This window comes from Erythrolamprus reginae, chromosome 11 (genome assembly GCF_031021105.1).
Source record: "Erythrolamprus reginae isolate rEryReg1 chromosome 11, rEryReg1.hap1, whole genome shotgun sequence".
Taxonomy (NCBI): domain Eukaryota; kingdom Metazoa; phylum Chordata; class Lepidosauria; order Squamata; family Dipsadidae; genus Erythrolamprus; species Erythrolamprus reginae.
Genome location: NC_091960.1, coordinates 4,916,645 through 4,936,591, shown reverse-complemented (window position 1 = coordinate 4,936,591; position 19,947 = coordinate 4,916,645). Strand labels below are relative to the sequence as shown.

General features: G+C 44.6%; 1 protein-coding gene across 1 annotated transcript in view; it reads left to right on the top strand.

Annotated features, from left to right (window-relative positions):
* MEGF8 (multiple EGF like domains 8) overlaps positions 1 to 19,947 on the top strand; it is a 62,798-nt gene that overhangs the window by 16,219 nt on the left and 26,632 nt on the right. Inside the window, 15 exon segments of the mRNA XM_070763758.1 lie at positions 1,059 to 1,225; positions 2,345 to 2,452; positions 3,571 to 3,718; positions 3,829 to 3,935; positions 3,937 to 3,993; positions 5,057 to 5,248; positions 6,237 to 6,437; positions 7,642 to 7,881; positions 8,890 to 9,008; positions 9,275 to 9,406; positions 10,801 to 10,914; positions 13,039 to 13,287; positions 15,174 to 15,370; positions 16,638 to 16,848; positions 17,724 to 17,943. Coding sequence (XP_070619859.1) covers positions 1,059 to 1,225; positions 2,345 to 2,452; positions 3,571 to 3,718; positions 3,829 to 3,935; positions 3,937 to 3,993; positions 5,057 to 5,248; positions 6,237 to 6,437; positions 7,642 to 7,881; positions 8,890 to 9,008; positions 9,275 to 9,406; positions 10,801 to 10,914; positions 13,039 to 13,287; positions 15,174 to 15,370; positions 16,638 to 16,848; positions 17,724 to 17,943 — 2,462 coding nt within the window.

The window sequence follows — 19,947 nt, the reverse complement described above, 5'->3', positions numbered from 1 at the left end:
ATTGACGGCAGAAAAAGACCTCATGGTCCATCTAGTCTGCCCTTATACTATTTCCTGTATTTTATCTTACAATGGATCTATGTTTATCCCAGGCATGTTTGAATTCAGTTACTGTGGATTTACCAACCACGTCTGCTGGAAGTTTGTTCCAAGGATCTACTACTCTTTCAGTAAAATAATATTTTCTCGTGTTGCCTTTGATCTTTCCCCCAACTAACTTCAGATTGTGTCCCCTTGTTCTTGTGTTCACTTTCCTATTAAAAACACTTCCCTCCTGAACCTTATTTAACCCTTTAACATATGTAAATGTTTCGATCATGTCCCCCCTTTCCCTTCTGTCCTCCAGACTATACAGATTGAGTTCATGAAGTCTTTCCTGATATGTTTTATGCTTAAGACCTTCCACCATTCTTGTAGCCCGTCTTTGGACCCGTTCAATTTTGTCAATATCTTTTTGTAGGTGAGGTCTCCAGAACTGAACACAGTATTCCAAATGTGGTCTCACCAGCGCTCTATATAAGGGGATCACAATCTCCCTCTTCCTACTTGTTATACCTCTAGCTATGCAGCCAAGCATCCTACTTGCTTTTCCTACCGCCCGACCACACTGCTCACCCATTTTGAGACTGTCAGAAATCACTACCCCTAACTCCTTCTCTTCTGAAGTTTTTGCTAACACAGAACTGCCAATGCAATACTCAGATTGAGGATTCCTTTTCCCCAAGTGCATTATTTTACATTTGGAAACATTAAACTGCAGTTTCCATTGCTTTGACCATTGCTTTGACCATATACTCTGAAAAATATGGCATTTGTTGAATCAATAAATACATAGAGCCACCCAGAGTCTTTTGCTGAGATGGGCAGCTACAGAAATGGAATAAACAAACTTCCAGCGCTCAAGTTTATTTCCATTTTAAAAAAAATTGTGCGGGAAGAATTTAGAAATTGCCTTGACTTTACTCTCTGCAAGTACGGCTGCGAGAAAAAAAAACAATAATTGTAATTTTTTTTCTTTGAAAACTTATGGGGCTGATTGTTATACCTCTCTCCCTCAGAGCACGAGTCGAAGACTTCGGCCCAGGCGCGTGGCCGGTATTCCCACGTGGCCACTGTGATGAACGGAAACGTGCTTCTCGTGGCGGGAGGTTACAGCGGGGTGCCACGGGGCGATCTGCTGGCTTACAAAGTGCCCACGTTTGTCTTCCAGGTGCCATCTCAGATGGTAAGTTGACTCTTCCATCTTTGGGGTTCTGGTTTGGGGTACCAGCCCCTGTCTGGAGGTCAGGCTTCCCCCGATCCCCCGTGAGACAGTTGGGCCTAGAAAATGGGAGACTGCGAGTTCCAGTCTCACCTTAAACACGAGAGCCGTCTGGTTGATGTTGGATCAGGAGACTGTGAGTTCTAGATGTGACTTAGGCAAAAAAAGCCCAAGTGACTTTGGACCAATTACAAGGAGATGTGAGTTCTAGTTCTGACTTAAGCAAAAAAAAACCACTGGGTAACTTTGGACCAATCACAAGGAGACGTGAATTCTGGTTCTGATTTAGGCATGAAAGCCAACTGGGTGCCTTTGGGCCAGTCCGGTTCTTTCTGTCCAACCCACCTCACAGTGTTGTTGTTCTGGGGGAAATAGGAAGAGGGAGGTGTGTTGAACATGTTCCCTACCTTGAGCTATTTGTAAAAATAATAAAGGATTAAAGAGGATTAAAATACAGTGTTTACAGGACAATAAAAGGCAAGGAGGTTTCGGGTTACCTGATTTTGAGCTATATTATAATGCATCAATTATGGACTGGCTAAAAAACTGGATTAAATTAGAGAATAAATGATTATTAGCATTAGAAGGTCATGATTTGATGGTAGGGTGGCACGCCTTTCTATGGGATAGGAAAGATAGAACCCATAAATACTTTAGACAGCATATTATCAGAAATTCAATATTCGAGGTATGGACCAAGATTAAAAGAATAAATTATCCACAAACCCCACAATGGTTTTTCCAGTATGGAGGCTATAATGCATCCCAACACAAAAGATTTAAATAAAATGGTTAATTATTATCAAGTACTGGATGGAAGAGGTGAATTGAGGACAAGGGAGAAAAAAATGGAATAAGAATAGATTGGTGGCCGTACAATCGAATAAAATCAAGGTAGGACACTAGTATAGAGGTGGGGAACATTGGCCTCTTTATGACCTGTGGACTTCAACTCCCAGAATTCCTGAGCCAGATATGCTGGCTCAGGAATTCTGGGAGTTGAAGTCCACAGGTCATAAAGAGGCCATCGTTCCCCATGGCAGGGCAAAATTAATACTGACTTTTCTTCTCTCCCGGCCTCAGTACCATCTGGATTACTGCTCTATTTACACAGAAAAAAGCACCTGTGCCAAGGACCCAGAATGCGCCTGGTGCTCCCGAGGATGCCAGAGCACTCAGCCCCGCAACCTGGTGAGTAGCTGAAAAATGCACAAGACGCAAATTGCGGCGAATGACGTAAGCGTGTGGGGTGTAAATTTAACTGCTGTTTCTGGAGCGTAGGGTAGTTGTTGACTTATTACCAGAATTGCAACCGGATTTTTCCATTGCTATGCATGTCAGGTGGTTAACAATTTTACGGGTTTTTTTGTCGTAAGTCACTTTAGTTGGTAAGTGAATCATGTGGTTGTTAAACAAATTTGGCCGCCGCCCCCCCCCTTTGACTTTGCTTATCAGAAGCTGGTTGAGAAAGTCACAAACAACTATCCTCAAATCCAGGGGTGCTACAACTGTGATGAATATATGTTCCAGTTGTCAAATGCCTGAATTTTGATCAAGTGATTTTTGGAGATGTTGCAACAGTCATAAGTATGAGGATTTGCTTTGCCATTGTAACATGAAATGTTCGCTAAACGAATAACTGTAAATGGGGGAATATCTGTATAGAAACCAAGTGGGTGGATGGGTGGGTGGATGGATAGAAGGGAGGGAGGGAGGGGGGGAAGGAGAAAGGAAGGAAGGAAGGAAGGAGGGAGGAAGGGAAGGAAGGAAAGGAAGGAAAGGAAGGAAGGAACAAAGGTGGGAAAGGGTAAGAGGGAGAGATGGCAGAGGGGGAAGGAGGGAAGGAAAGAAGGAAAGAAAGAAAGAAGGAAGGAAAGAAAGAAAGAAAGAAAAGGTGGGAAAGGGAGAGAGGGAGAGATGGTGGAAGGGGAAGGAAGGAATGAAGGAAGGAAGGAAAAGGTGGGAAAGGAAGAAGGGAGAGATGGAGAGAATGTGGAAGGGGAAGGAAGGGTGGATGGATGGATGGCAGGAAGGAAGGAAGGAAGGAAGGAAAAAAGATGAGAAAGGAAGAAGGGGAGAGAGGGAGAGATAGCAGAAGTGGAAGGAATGAGGGAGGGAGGGAAGGAAGAAAGGAAGGAAGTTGGTCAGACCAGTGAATGAAGGTCAAAATTAAATGAAGGATTATGTGCCTTTATCCCAAGGAAAAGCCTATCCAATCTTCACAGTTGAACCAAAAAGCCTATAATTTTCTCATACTTTGTCCAACCTATTTAGCCGCTGGCTTTCCCCCAACCCTCTTCCTTCTTTAGTGCCCCAACAGTGGCTGTCTGGGCCTGGCCCGCCTCCTAGTCGACTGCCAATCATGCCTGGCCTTTGGTGACACCAACGGTTCTCTGCCCCGAGCTTCAGGGCCCTTCGGCTGGTGTGTGCAAAACGAGACTTGCATGCCCATCTCAGGTAAGCGGGCAGGTTGGGGGCTCCCGTGTTGGCGGTGGAGGCCGCCCTCTTGATGTGACCTCCAATTCTCCTCCGGGTTTTCCTAACCAGCTTCCTTTCCCCTTCCTCAGAACAGGGCAGGTGCCAAGTGGGGAAGATTTCAGGGACCTACGGCTGGTGGGGGCCGCAGTCCTTCTTCATTACCTCCTTGGCCCAATGTCAGCGCGAGGATTTCTTGCCCTGGCCTTCATCTCATCACCTACCAGCAGCCTCGCAATGACTCCCAGCCGGACAAGGTAAAGGCCTGGCACATAACGTCTCCTCTGCCGTCTGACCATTCAAGCGCAGCATCGTTTATATTAAGAAAATAGCAATAGCGTTTTAGAATTATATACCGCTTCATTGTGCTTTTACAGCCCTCTCTAAGCGGTTGACAGAATCAGCCTCTTGCCCCCCCAACAATCTGGGTCCTCATTTGACCCACCTCGGAAGGATGGGAGGCTGAGTCAACCTTGAGCCGGTCAGGATCGAACTGCTGGCAGTGGGCAGAGTTAGCCTGCAATGCTGCCTTCTAACCACTGCACACCATAGAAAGGAGGGAGGGAGGGAGGATGGATAGATGGAGAACAAGATTAGAGGGAGGGAAGAAGAGATAAATACAGTCAGAGAGAGGAAGGAAGGAAGGAAGGAAGATAGATAGATAGCATAGAAACATAGAAGACTGACGGCAGAAAAAGACCAAGTGAAGAGATGGTGATTAGGAAAATGTTAGATTGTGCAAAATTAAGTAAACTTACGTTAGAATTATAGAATAAATAAGATAAAGAATATTACACCATATGGAGTTGGATAGAAAAGAAAAAAAGAGATTCAAATTAACTTTAAAAGAAAAGGGGATATCGTAGAGACTGAAATGTAAATGTGAAATTCATATTAAGTTGGTGGATTTTGTGGTTGTTATGTTTTTTATTTTTGTTAGTTTATGTTTTTTGGGGGGGTAATTTTTCTTTAAAAAAATTCTCCATACAAACTTTTTCAATTTAAACAATTTAAAATAGTTTCATAATACAATAAAAAGTTATAATTCGACAAAAAGGAGGGGAAAAAAAATAGAAAGTTTTAAAAATGAAAAAAAATGGGAGACAAGAGAAAAAATAAAAGAACTGCAAACTCTATTATTATAACATTGTCAACATTGACCAATCCGTTATTTTAAATCTGCAATTAATACTTACCATATTATAATCATATTTCATTTCATAAGAATGAAATGTGAGTTTATGTTTTGAGTTTTATGTTTTCAATAATTTTAAAATAAATAAATAAATCTATAAGCGCTCCGGCTATTGTTTATTGTAGGTCTCCATTGTCCGAAGCACCACTATCACCCTGAATCCCAGCACAGAGATGGACGTCTCACTGGTCTACAAGGGATTCATTCACCCGCTGGTCAGCAGCTCTGGACCAACAGAAGACATCTCCATTTGGGCACGCATCCAGCGCCTCTTTGTGGTGGCGAAATTAGGCCGAGCCCCGGGCGCATCGGAGCTGGTAAGGATGTGCCCTGTCCTAAAACTAAATCATATTGGAACATAATAGAAAAGTGGATAAAAGAAATGACCCTACAGGATATAAAGAAAACCCCAGAATTCTTTTTATTAGGTATAACAAAACAAAAATATAAAAAAAGATATTCTTTTCTTAATTACTCATATTTTGACAGCGGCTAGGATAGTTTACGCACAAAACTGGAAGGCAGAAGATATTCCTAAGGAGGAAGATGTAATAAGGAAAATTATAGAATGTGCTAATGAGAAGGCGGCTTAATAATCAAGATGAATCTGATTTTTATAACATTTGGAATAAGGTTTACGTATGGTTTACGTATGGGAGAACTGAGATATCTCCCCCGGGCCTATACAATTTATGTATGGTATGTTTGTTATGTATGTCTGTTTAATAATGGGGTTTTAAAAATATTTTAAATTGTAAATTATTAGATTTGTCATGAACTGTTTTTATTGTGTTGTGAGCCGCCCCGAGTCTATGGAGAGGGGCGGCATACAAATCTAATTAATTAATAAATGAATGAATGAATAAATAAATAATAAATAAATAAATAATAAATAAATAAATAATAAAATAAAGAATGAATGAATGAATAGAATGAATAAATACTAAATGACCTGAAAGTAATGGAAATGTATAAAAATAGTTCCCTCTTTTATATTTATAGCTATCAATGCTTTAAACTATATAAAAAAACAAAAATTCTTCTTTCCATTCAAATTACTATGTTGATTATATAAATTTTAGTATATTCCTTTTCTGTATTAGAAAGACTTCTATAATAAGTGGGGTAATTGCAGCCCCAAATATATGTTAAATGTATGTATGTCCTGTCTGTCTTTTTTTTGGAAAATTAATAAAAATATAAAAAAACAAAACAAAACAAGGATGTGCCTTCTGGCTTCCGTTGTTGGAAGCGAGTTTTCTCCTTAAACTTGTCTGTTTATCTCCGGGTTCCCTTTCCCTGCAGGAGAAAGTGGGCAGCTGGGCAGTCCAGCAGGAAAAAGAGAAACGGTTACTCCAGCGTCCAGGGGCTGAACGCCTTTTTCCCAGCACGGAAAGAGGGAATAAGTACGCCGTGCTGGTTGAAGGCCACCTCAATAACTCTGGCAATGGACAAACCAGCGAACTGACCCTCACCTGGGACCGCACAGGGGTGCCAGGAGGCAGCGTGAGTATCTCGGCCTTGGCGTGGTATGAGCCCTTATGCGACGTGCCGGGAAACTCCCTGCACAAAAAGACTGTTTAAATTCGATTTACTGTATTTTTCGGACTATAAGACGCACCGGTGTATAAGACGCACCAAAATTTTAAAGAGGTAAATAAGGGGAAAAAAGGTTTTATACTCCCCGACCCCTACAGGCCTCCGAAACCCTCTTCACAGCCCATTTTTGTGAAAAACAGGCCCACTTTTCGCAACATGGGACATGGGGTGGTGCTTCGAGAGGCCAAAAGTGGCTGTATTCAGTGTATAAGATGCACAGACATTTCTACCCTCTTTTAGGGGGGTGGAAATACACTCCGAAAAATACGGTATATTGCTGCCCACTTCTCAAACATGACTCTGAATGGCTTGCAATAAAATAGATAAATAAAATGCATAATATAAAAGAAAAACCTATAGGAGGGAGGGAGGGACGAAGGAAGGAAGGAAGGAGGGAAGGAAGGAAGGAAGGAGGAGAAGACAGAGGGGAAGGGAAGGTAGGAATGAAGGAGAAGGAGGGCAGGAGGAAGGGAGAAAAAAGGAAGGAAAGAGGAAGGAGGAGGATAACTCAAATAGCGGAAGGAAGGAAGGGAAGAAAGAAGGAAGGAGAAGGGAAGGGAAGGAAGTGGGAAAGGGAAGGGACGGCAGGAGGAAGGAAAGGAAGGGAGGAGAAGGAAAGAAAGAGAGGTAAAGGGAAGGGAAGGCAGGAAGAAGGAAGAAGAGAGGAAGGAAGCAAGCAAGGAAGGAAGGGAAAAGTGAGAAAAGGAGAAAGAAAAGAGAGCAGGAAGAAGGAAGAATAGAGGAAGGAAGGAAGGAAGGGAAAAGTGGAGGAAAGGGGGAAGAAGGAAGACAGGGAGGAAACAGGGAAGGACAGAGTAAAGAGGAAGGAAGGAAGGAAGGAAAAGGAAGAATGTTGGGGGAGGAAGTAAGCCTGCAAGGACCGGGCTGGGCTGCCTAGTATTGGAATATTGAGAGCATAGATCAGAGGTCTTCAAATTTGGCAAGTTTAAGACTTGTGGACTTCAACTCCCAGAATTCTCTAGCCAGCTACACTGGCTGGAGAATTCTGGGAGTTGAAGTCCACAAATCTTAAAATTGCCAAGTTTGAAGACTAGATTTGTGACGCTTAATCCTGGCGTGTGTCCTCACTTCTCCCACCTTCCTTGTGCAGGAAATCTCCTATTTTTTCCTGGAGCCCTATCGATCCGAGCTGTGCGCCACCTACTCTTCGTGCCTCGCTTGCCTGGCTGACCAGGGCTGTGGGTGGTGCCCGCTCAGCTCCAGCTGCCACCGACGCCTGGCCTATCAGGACGCTGTGGGCGGCTGCGGTCCTAGCACCGTGCGCCTTATCCTGGTGCCCGGCAACTGCATCTTGTGTGAAGACTACCGCGACTGCCACACCTGTAGCAAGGTAGGAAGGAAGATGGAAAGTAATCGGCAATTAGGAGCTTTGGAGGTGTAATGGGTAGAGTGCAGCACTATTGGCTACTTCTGTGGACTGCCGGCTGCCTGCAATTTGGCAGCTTGAATCTCACCACTGGCTCAAGGTTGACCCAGCCTTCCACCCTTCCCAGGTGGGTCAAATGAGGACCCAGATTGTTGAGGGGCAAGAGGCTGATTCTGTAAAGTTGTAAACTGTTTAGAGAGGGTTGTAAAGCGGTATATAAGTCTTAAATGCCATTGCCCTTCCTTCCTTCCTTCCTTCCTTCCTTCCCAATCCTCCCTCCTTCCTTCTTTCCTTCCTTCCTTTCTTTCTTTCCCTCCTTCCCTTCCTCGCTTCTCTCCCTTCTCTCTCCTTCCTTCCTTCCCAATCCTCCCGCCTTTCTTTCTTTCTTTCTTTTTCTTTCTTTCTTTCTTTCTCTCTTTCTCTCTCTTTCTCTCTCTCCCTCCTTCCCTGCCTCACTTCTCTCCCTTCCTCGCTTCTTTCCTTTCTCTCTCTCTCTCCTTCCTTCCTTCCTTCCTTCCTTCCCTCCCTCCCTTCCCACCCACCCACCCACCCACCCACCCATCCATCCATGGTGCACAATGATTAAAATGCATCATTGCCATCTAACTCTGTCCACTGTCGGCAGTTCGACCCTCACTGGCTCAAGGTTGACTCAGCCTTCCATCCTTCCGAGGTGGGTCAAATGAGGAGCCAGATTGTTGGGGGGCAAGAAGCTGACTCTTTAAACCCCTTAGAGAGGGCTGTGAAGCAGTATACGAGTCTTAAGGGCTATTGCTATTTGAAGGGAAGGAAGGGTTTGCACCGGGATGTCTCCTGGGCTTTAAGCTAGTCCAGGGTCCCCCGAACCTGGCAACTGTAAGATTTGTGGACTTCAACTCCCAGAATCCCCCAGCCAGCTGCTTGCTTTCTTGAGCCACCTCTCGCTCTGCAAGACCTTGTAAGCAAATAGACTTTTCTTCTCTCCTGCCCCAGGATCTGTTCTGTGAATGGCAGGTCAACAGCAGCAAAAAAGGAGACTTTCTCTGCAGCCGCCGAGGCCGTCTCATCACGGCCATCCGCTCGCCCAAGGATTGTCCCAAACTCTGCAACCAGTGAGTGTGCGGGGAAGAGGCTGGTCTTTGGGATGTCTTTATTCCTGGTTTTAGTTATATCCCACCTATACTTCTTTTCTTACAAACAACGCAAGATAGGAGAACGTATCTACTACCCCTTCCTTCTATTTCCCCTAGTACAGTGATGGCGAACCTCTTTTTTCCTCGGGTGCCAAAAGACCGTGTGTGCGTGCTATCTAATAAATAATAATGATAATAATAATGTTTTTCTCCCTTCTCTCTGTCTCTCTCTCTCTCTAACCCAGGCGTACCACGTGTTCTGAGTGCCTGTCCAATTCCAGCCAATGTGCCTGGTGCCAATCCACCCGGAACTGCTTCTACTTTGCAGCCTACCTGGCTAAATACCCCTACGGGGATTGCCGTGGGTGGTACGACAGGTGAGTTGGAGGCCGCTGCTCCAGGGCTCATGCCCTTAACACCTTGAGGCTTGGCTACTGCAATGCTCTCTACATGGGGCTACCTTTGAAGAGTGTTTGGAAACTGCAGATGGTGCAGAACGCAGCTACGTGAGCGGTCATGGGCCTTCCCAGGTATGCCCATGTTTCTCCTGCACTCCGCGGACTGCATTGGCTGCCAGTTGTGTTTCTGGACACAATTCAAAGTGTTGGTTATGACCTATAAAGCCCTACATGGCATCGGACTAGATTACCTGCGGGACCGCCTTCTGCTGTATGAGTCCCAGTAACCGGTCAAGTCCTGCAGAGTTGGTCTTCTCCAGGTCCCGTCAATTAGACAATGTCGCTTGGCGAGGTCTGGGAGAAGAGCCTTCTCTGTGGGGGCCCCGGCCCTCTGGAATCAGCTCCCCCCAGAGATTCATATTGCCCCCACCCTCCTCACTTTCTGCAAGAGCCCTCAAGATTCATCTATGCCGCCAGGCTTAGGGCTTTAGACTCTAGCAGACAAATATAATGTATAATAATAATATTAATATTATTATTATTTTATTATTGTTGTTGTTATTATTATTTATTAGATTTGTATGCCATCCCTTTCCGAAAGAACACATATGCTTTATGTGTGAATGCTAATGAACGGGTCCAAAGACAGGCTACAAGAATGGTGGAAGGTCTTAAGCATAAAACGTATCAGGAAAGACTTAATGAACTCAATCTGTATAGTTTGGAGGACCGAAGGAAAAGGGGGGACATGATCGAAACATTTAAATATATTAAAGGGTTAAATAAGGTCCAGGAGGGAAGTGTTTTTAATAGGAAAGTGAACACAAGAACAAGGGGACACAATCTGAAGTTAGTTGGGGGAAAGATCAGAAGCAATGTGAGAAAATATTATTTTACTGAAAGAGTAGTAGATCCTTGGAACAAACTTCCAGCAGACATGATTGATAAATCCACAGACACTGAATTTAAACATGCCTGGGATAAACATATATCTATCCTAGGATAAAATACAGAAAATAGTATAAGGGCAGACTAGATGGGCCCTGAGGTCTTTTTCTGCCGTCAGTCTTCTATGTTTCTATATTTCTATGATTGATTTTTAATGTTACTGGGGTTTTTCGATTAACTATTTTTAAATTAATTGGATTAGGATGTTCATATTGTTTCTTTTATATGTTGTAAGCTGCCCCGAGTCCTCGGAGAGAGCCTATAAATCCAATAAATAAATAATTGTTGAGGCCAAGAGGTCATTGTTCCTTTCAGTTGTTTCCCTTGTCTGAATGCAAAGTGGGAGATACACAACTCCAGGTGTTTAGTTTTATGTCCGTCAAATTGCACGAGTAGTTGACTGGTTTCTTTCCCCCCCAATCTAGTGTTCACTCCGTGCCTCAGTGTCTCGACTGCACCCGGTTCAACACCTGCCGTGAATGTTTGCAAAACTTCGAATGCGGCTGGTGTGGCAACTCCGACAACCCTACCTTGGGCAGGTGAGTCCACTCTTAAAAGACTTTTTTAAAAAAAATTCTCCCTTGAATCTCGCAGCTATTAACGGGACTAGAATCAAGATCGTGGGAAGTGTTGGTATCACTTTATAATGCTTAATGTTTCCAAATGTAAAATAATGCACTTGGGGAAAAGGAATCCTCAATCTGAGTATTGCATTGGCAGTTCTGTGTTAGCAAAAACTTCAGAAGAAAAGGATTTAGGGGTAGTGATTTCTGACAGTCTCAAAATGGGTGAACAGTGCAGTCAGGCGGTAGGGAAAGCAAGTGGGATGCTTGGCTGCATAGCTAGAGGTATAACAAGCAGGAAGAGGGAGATTCTGATCCCGCTATATAGAGCGCTGGTGAGACCACATTTGGAATACTGTGTTCAGTTCTGGAGACCTCACCTACAAAAAGATATTGACAAAATTGAACGGGTCCAAAGATGGGCTACAAGAATGGTGGAAGGTCTTAAGTATAAAACGTATCAGGAAAGACTTCATGAACTCAATCTGTATAGTCTGGAGGACAGAAGGAAAAGGGGGAACATGATCGAAACATTTAAATATAATAAAGGGTTAAATAAGGTCCAGGAGGGAAGTGTTTTTAATAGGAAAGTGAACACAAGAACAAGGGGACACAATCTGAAGTTAGTTGGGGGAAAGATCAAAAGCAACATGAGAAAATATTATTTCACTGAAAGAGTAGTAGATGCTTGGAACAAACTTCCAGCAGACGTGGTAGATAAATCCACAGTAACTGAATTGAAACATGCCTGGGACAAACATATACCCATCCTAAGATAAAATACAGAAAATAGTATAAGGGCAGACTAGATGGACCATGTGGTCTTTTTCTGCCGTCAGACTTCTATGTTTCTATGCCTTGGTAATGACCTCACTTGAAATACGGCATCCGGGTTTGGTCGCGGTGATGTGAAAAAGAGGTTGAGACTCTAGAAAAGAGTGCAGAGAACGGCAACAAGGATGATTAAGGGACTGGAGGCTGAAACATACGAAGAACGGTTGCAGGAATTGGGTATGTCTAGTTCAGGGGTACATGCGGACTTCAACTCCCAGAATTCCTGAGCTCAGGGATTCTGGGAGTTGAAGTCCACAATTCATAGAAGAGCCAGCTTTGCCTACCCCTTGGTCTAGTTTAATGAAAGGAAGCAACTGGGGGCGGGAAGGACATGATAGTTGTGTTCCAGCATTTAGAATTTCTCACTTACCAACATAAAGTTTGAGCTGAATTGATGAGGATTGGTGCAGTGGCCTAGGGAGGTTGTGAGTTCGATCCTAGGTAGAGGCACATCATTCTCGTTCTGGGCACAATGAGAATATATTATAATAATAATAATAATAATAATAATAATAATAATAATAATAATAATAATAATATAATAAAGGCCGCTTTACTGGGATCGGCAAACATAGTTCGCCGCTACATCACACAGTCCTAGGTGCTTGGGAAGCGCCCGACTGGTGATGAAATACGAAATCCAGCATAGTAATCTCGTTTACTGTGTTGTACTGACATAATAATAATAATAACAACAACAACAACAACAACAACACTGCATACATCCCTCCACGAGCACAATCCCAGCGACCGATTAGGTCCCACAGAGTTAGCCTTCTCCGGGTCCTGTCGACGAAACAATGTCGGTTGGCGGGCCCCAGGGGAAGAGCCTTCACTGTGACGGCCCCGACTCTCTGGAACCAACTCCCCCCGGAGATCAGGACTGCCCCCACCCTCCTTGCCTTTCACAAACTCCTTAAAACCCACCTCTGCCATCAGGCATGGGGAAATTGATTTTATGCATGGTGATCTTGTTTGCTGTGTTGTACTGACATAATAATAATAATAATAATAATAATAATAATAATGATGATGATGATGATGATGATGATGTTGAGTGTGGTTGGTTACATAGTTTTGAATCCATCTGATAGTGTTGCTGTCCATCCCACATTTTCCTACTTTATTTAGTAGTAAATTATGGTCTACTTTGTCAAAAGCCTTACTGAAGGTTACGTAAACCACGTCAATAGAATTCCCCTGGTCCATTAATTTTGTCACTCTGTCAAAGAATCCATGGCTTCTTTTCTTCGACTCCCTCGCCAGATGTCTCCCGGGAGATTTCTCCGGCCTCAGCAACTTCGGGAACTGCTCCGTGGCCCTGTGGGAATCCCACAGCCTGCCCCCCTCCCAACCTGCTCAGTGGTCGTACGGGCAGTGTCCCGACGTGGACGAATGCCGCCTGGGCTTGGCCAACTGCCACCCGTTTGCCCGCTGCAAGAACACGCCAGACTCCTTCCAGTGCCGCTGCAACCGAGGTTACGCTGGCGACGGGGTGGCCTTCTGCAACCAAACGTGAGTTGGCCCGGGTTTGGAATGGCTTTAGATGGGGAGGAACGGCCTGAACGTGGCTGGCGGGAGGAGCAGAGGTGGTTGCTAAGTGGTACAATAAGTGGAAGGAAGGAAGGAAGGAAGGAAAGAGAGGGAATGAAGGAGAGGAAAGGAAGGAAGGAAAGAGATGGAAGGAAGGAAGGAAAGAAAGAGAGGAAAGAAAGAAGTGTGGAGGGAGGAGGGAAGGAAGGAAGGAAGGAAAGAGAGGGAAGGAAGGAAGGAGAGGAAAGGAAAGAAAGAGAAGAAAGGAAGAAGGATGGAGGAAAGGAAGGAAGGAAAGAAAGAGAGGAAAGGAAGAAGTGTGGAGGGAGGACTTCAACTCCCAGAATGCTGGCTGGGGAATTCTGGGAGTTGAAGTCCAGATATCTTCAAGTGGCCAAGGTTGGAAAACACTGCCATAAGGGTCAAAGCACACGCAGGGTCTGAGGATTGATCGCTATCTGCCGCTCTCCCGTTTTAGAGAAACTTTGCATGTGTGAATGGCTTCGTCTGGGATCTGGGCAAACATTGTGCTAATTGTTCCTTCCAGACCTGAGATGTTGGTGCAGTTGCTCATTGAATTATTCTGGTGAGGCTTCTCTGCAGAAACTCCAAAGCAGCTGATGGTTTGTGACACCAATTTGGTTCTGAAAGCAGTATTTACTTTTTCTAAAAAATAGAGCCCCCATTTGGTATTGAAGGGGCCTTAAACTAGCTATCTACTTTTTCTATTTACTTTTTCTTTCCTTCTTTTTCTTCCTTCTTTTTCCTTTTCCTTCTTCCTCCTTCCTTGCTTCCTCTTCCTTCCCTCCTCCCTCCACCCTTCTTCCTTTCCTCTCTTTCTTTCCTTCCTTCCTTTCCTCCACCCATCTTCCTTTCCTCTCTTTCTTTCCTTTCCTTCCCCTTCCTTCCTTCCTCCCACCAACCTTCTTCCTTCCCTCTCTTTCCTTTCTTCCTTCCTTTCCTCTATCCTTCCTTTCCTCTCTTTCCTTCCTTTCTTCTCCTCCCTTCCTTTCCTCTATCCTTCCTTCCTTTCCTCCATCCTTCTTCCTTTCCTCTCTTTCTTTCCTTTCCTTTCCCTTCCTTCCTTCCTTCCTCCCACCACCCTTCTTCCTTCCCTCTCTTTCCTTTCTTCCTTCCTTTCCTCTATCCTTCTTCCTTTCTTCTCCTTCCTTCCTTCCTTTCCTCTATCCTTCCTTCCTTCCTTTTTTCCTTTTCTCCATCCTTCTTTCTTTCCTCTCTTTCCTTCCTATCCTCTCCTCCCTCCCTCCCTCCCTCCCTTCTCTCCTCCCTCCCTCATACTTGCCAGGTTTCCCAGAAGGTTCCCATTTACAAGCGTTATCCACAAAAGCTTTAAAGCTGTCATGTAGCCAGCTGTAATCCATTTAATCTTTGGATTTACCAGGCAATTCTTCACTGACATGAGTGGCCAGACTGGTTTTAATCAGGATCTGTGCATGTTAAGACGATGCTTATTATAGGATTCCGTTTGTAAGGGCAGAGATGATTTTTTTCCTAGGGAGGAAAAAAGGAAAATAGCAAAGACAACCCTTCCATCCAAAAAGGTTTTTTTATCAATTGAAAATTCTCTTGTTTTCCTTTGGTATCCCAACAATGCCCTTACGTATTAAACTTTTGGTAGCAGGCCATTTTATTTATTTATTTGTCTTTTTAATCCTTGGAATAAAGAATATTGTAGCTCAGGGTTGACACGAAGCCTACTTGGTGCTTTCTGAACTGGTTTGATTACTTACAGATGTTTCATTAACCAGCTAGGTAACACCATCAGTCCTAGAAGGGAGTGGGGTTTGAGGAGAGAAGAAGGAGGAGAACTGATGGGATTCTCCTTTTGTTGTCATCCCCCCCCCCAGATGCTACGACGAGTGCGCCCACGGAGAGTGCAGCGGGAGCCCCAACTTCACCTGCTTGTGCGACTTAGGCTGGACCACCGAACTCATCACGGGGGCCACCCCTCCCCCCAGTGGAGTGCAGTGCAACCTGGACTGCGGGTGTCACTTCCACAGCACCTGCGACGCCCAAGGCCCCGGGGTTTGTGACGAATGCCAGAGTGAGTGACAGCCTCCTTCAAAGAAGCCGTTGCCATGTTGTGTCTCCGTTTTTTGGGGGGGGGGGGGATTTTAAAAAGACCTGTGCAATTTAGGGCTGGAGACACCCCCCACCCCCCCTCACCCTAGTTCTTAGGCCAGGGGTGAAATGTTACCGGTTCAGCCCGGGTTGGGTGCACCAGTAATGGCGGCAGCATGAGGCTCCGCCCACCCTCCTGGGTGCCGCCATTTTCATTTTTTTAACAATCTGTGCATGTGAAGAGGGTGAAAAAGCGCGCACGTTCAAAGCCTCTGCTTCCAAATCTGTAGGGAAGGTAAGTAGATAGGATAGGATGGGATAGGATAGGTTAGGATAGGTTAGGATAGAAAGAAGAGAATAGAAGAGAAAAAATAGTTTAGTTTAGTTTAGTTTAGTTTAATTGGATTTGTATGCCGCCCCTCTTCAAGGACTTGGGAATAGAATAAAATAGAATAGAAATAAGAATAAAGTAGAAAGAATAGAATAGAATAATAGATTAGAATAGAAATAAGAATAGAATAGAATAGAAATAAGAATAGAGTAGAAAGAATAGAATAGAATAATAGAATAGAAATAAGAATAGAGTAGAAAGAATAGAATAGAATAATAGATTAGAATAGAAATAAGAATAGAATAGAAATAAGAATAGAATAGAATGATAGAATAGAAATAAGAATAGAATAGAAAGAATAGATAGAAAATAAGAATAGAATAGAATAGAATAGAATAATAGAATAGAATTTTAGTTGGCCAATTGTGATCGGACACACAAGGAATTTGTCTTTGGTTGCATATGCTCTCAGTGTACATAAAAAGACAAGATACATCCATCAAGAATCATAAGGTACAACACTTCATGATAGTCCAGGAACAAATAAGCAATCAAGTCAGACTAGGAAACAATCAATATAAATTGTAAGCATACAAGCAACAAAGTTAGTCATATAGTCACAAGTGGGAGGAAATGATGGGAAGACTAAATAGTAATAGTAATGCAGCTTTAGTGAATAGTTGGACAGTGGTGAGGGGATTATTTGTTTAGCAGAGTGATGGCGTTCGGGAGAAAAAAATGCCCCTTTGTCTAGATCTCTTGGTGTGCAGTGCTCTGTAGCGACGTTTTGAGGGTAGGAGTTGAAACAGTTCAACTCTGTAGGCGACGAACCAGGCGCCGGTCTGTCTTTGATCCCCTTGCTTTGTCTTTCACTCTCCCCGTTTCTCTCCCCCTGCCATTGTGCTTCTGGCGGGACTAGATTGGACTCTCGGAGACCGCTGCCACCTTTGCCGCCCAGGCAGCTACGGGAATGCCACCACGCAGAGCGGCTGCCGCCAGTGCGCCTGCCACGAGCACGGCCTGGAGGAGATGGGCTACTGCCACAGCACCACGGGCGCCTGTTACTGCACCCCGCCCACCGAAGGGCTGCACTGCGAGCGCTGCGCCTCGGGCTACTCGGGGGACCCCAGGTGAGAGGCTGGGCCGGGAGCAACACTCGCGAAGCCCCGGGAAGGAAGTCACATGGCCTGTGAAAGGCAGTTGAGAGGGCCTTCATTGGGCTGCTTAGTTTTTTTCGGAAGAATGGACTTACTTACTTTCCTCCCTCCTTCCCTGATCCTTCCTTCCTCCCCTCCTCCCTTCCTCCTCCCTCCCTTCCTTCCTTCCTCTCCCTCCCTCCCCCTCCCTCCCTTCCATCCCTGATTCATCATTCATTCATTCCTTCCCTCTCTCCCTCCTTCCTCTCCCTTACTTCCTTCTCCCTCTCTCCCTAATCCTTCCTTCCTTCCCTCCTCCCTCCTTCCATCCCTGATCCTTCATTCATTCCCTCCCTCTCTCCCTCCTTCCTTCCTTTCCCTCCTTCCCTCCTTCCTTCGTTCTTTCTTCTCCCTCCCTCCTTTCCCTCCATCCCTGATCCTTCCTTCCTTCCCGCCCTCTCTTTCTCCTTCCTTCCTTCCTTCCTTCCTTCTTTCCTTCCTTCTTTCCTTCCTTTTTCTCTCTCCTTCCCTCCCTCCTTCCTCTCTCTCTCTCCCTCCGTCACTCCCTTTCTCCCTCCCTCCCTCTTGCTAGTATTGGGTTGGAATTTGAAGGAAGCTAATTATAAATTAGCTTTCCCCCCTACCCCCAAATTACTGGTTCTAATCCGAGCAAGAATGGAAGAAAATTGTTGCTGCTGCAGGAAGTATTTTTCAACCCGAGCAAGCCTTCAAAGTCCCCGGGCGATTCCTTTCCAACGTGCAGCTGGCCGCCTTCCCACAATTTGATGGGGTCCCTCGGCCGTCTTTCATGGAGCCCGTGAGCCCTGAGCCCACATTTCCCACAGATTTCTTTTTTTTCTCTTCTGCAGAAACGGCGGCATTTGCTATCAGGAATGCGTGGGGCGCACGTTGCTGCTCAACCTCTCTTCCTCTTCCTCCCTGAGCTCCCAACGGGCCGGGGGACCCCTCTCCAACGGGCTCTCCTACTGCGTCTGGGTCTTGTCCACCGGTGCAGACGTCCAACCTTGCCGGCCCGAGCAAAGCTGCCCGACCATCACGCTCACTATTCAACCGGACACCCTTTGCATGGTAAGCGAGAGGCATAACGCGCATGTGAGTCAGGAAGTCGCTAAGCAAGGCAGGTTGCAGATTTGGTGTCTGGAAGAAGCAGACTACAGGTAGTCCTCGACTTACGACCTCAGTGCAACCCCAAATTTCTTTTTTTTTTTTTAAATTAAAATAAACTTTATTTATAAAGAAACACATGCAGCAAGACAAACAAAACGTTAAAAAATTGGACAATTTGTGACGTGACCTGCATTACAATTCTAACAGTATTTCTTTCCCATTATACGTCATATTCATTCATTCATTCATTCATTCATTTATTTATTTATTTATTTATTTTTAATTTTTTTAATTTTTTTTTATTATTATTATTTTTTAAATTTAATTTTATTTTATTTATTGGATTTGTATGCCGCCCCTCTCCGCAGACTCGGGGCGGCTAACAACAGTGGTAAAACAACATGAACAATCCAATTAATAAAAACAACTAAAAAACCCTTATTATAAAAAAAACCAAACATACACACAAACATACCGTGCATAACTTGTAGTAGCCTAGGGGGAAAGGATAACTTAACTCCCCCATGCCTGGCGACAAAGGTGGGTCTTAAGTAATTTGCGAAAGACAAGGAGGGTGGGGGGCCGTTCTAATCTCTGGGGGGAGTTGGTTCCAGAGGGGCTGGGGCCGCCACAGAGAAGGCTCTTCCCCTGGGGCCCGCCAAATGACATTGTTTAGTCGACGGGACCCGGAGAAGGGCCGACTCTGTGGGACCTTAATCGGCCGCTGGGATTCGTGCGGTAGAAGGCGGTTCCGGATGTATTCTGGCCCAATGCCATGTAGGGCTTTAAGGTCATGACCAACACTTTGAATTGTGACCGGATATTTACATAATACACCAAATCCTAGCAATGTTCTTAATCAGGTATACCTTTTTTTAAAAAAAATCCCTTTTATATCCAAAACTCTGATCTTTACTTTTCAAGTTTCTTGCTACTTATTAGCTTTTTTCTCCCCCCTCCTTTTCCCCATCCAATTATAAAATTTATCCCAGCAGTTACGTAATAAATTCTTCCTTGTCTCTTTTTCTGATGCTAAGTGAATTTTTGCCCCATTTCACGATTTTTCTTGCCCACAGTCGTTAAACAAATCAGTCGTTAAACAAATGCAATGGTTAACAGTTCAGTGCAGAGGTCTTCAACATGGACACTTGAAGACTTGTGGAATTCAACTCCCAGAAGGCAGGAAGAAGGAAGAATAGAGGAAGGAAGGAAGGAAGGAAGGAAGGAAGGAAGGAAGGGAAAAGTGGAGGAAAGGTGGAAAGAAAAGGGAGAGCAGGAAGAAGGAAGACAGGGAGGAAACAGGGAAGGACAGAGTAAAGAGGAAGGAAGGAAGGAAGGAAGGAAGGAAGGAAGGAAGGAAGGAAGGAAGGAAGGAAAAGGAAGAAAGTTGGGGGAGGAAGTAAGCCTGCAAGGACCGGGCTGGGCTGCCTAGTATTGGAATATTGAGAGCATAGATCAGAGGTCTTCAAACTTGGCCAGTTTAAGACTTGTGGACTTCAACTCCAGAATTCTCCAGCCAGCTATGCTGGCTGGATAATTCTGGGAGTTGAAGTCCACAAGTCTTCAAGTGGCCAAGTTTGGGGACCCCTGGTTCAGTGGCTCTGATTCCCCATTGACTTTGACCTCCCCACTTGACAAAGAATGACCCCATACATATCTACTCACCCCACAGCAGTGCTATTAGAATTCTTTATTGGCCAACCGTGATTGGACATACGAGGAATTTATCTTTGGTGCATATGCTCTCAGTGTACATGAAAAAAAATAGACTTGTGAGATGAAAAAACATTTAATGATTGTCATAGGGGTCAAATAAACAGTCAGGAAACAATATTAATAAAATCTTAAGCACCAAGTTACAGTCATACAGTCATAAGTGGGAGGAGATGGGTGATAGGAATGATGAGAAAAAACTAGTAGTACAGTAATAGTAGTGCAGGCTTAGTTAATAGTTGGACAGTGTTG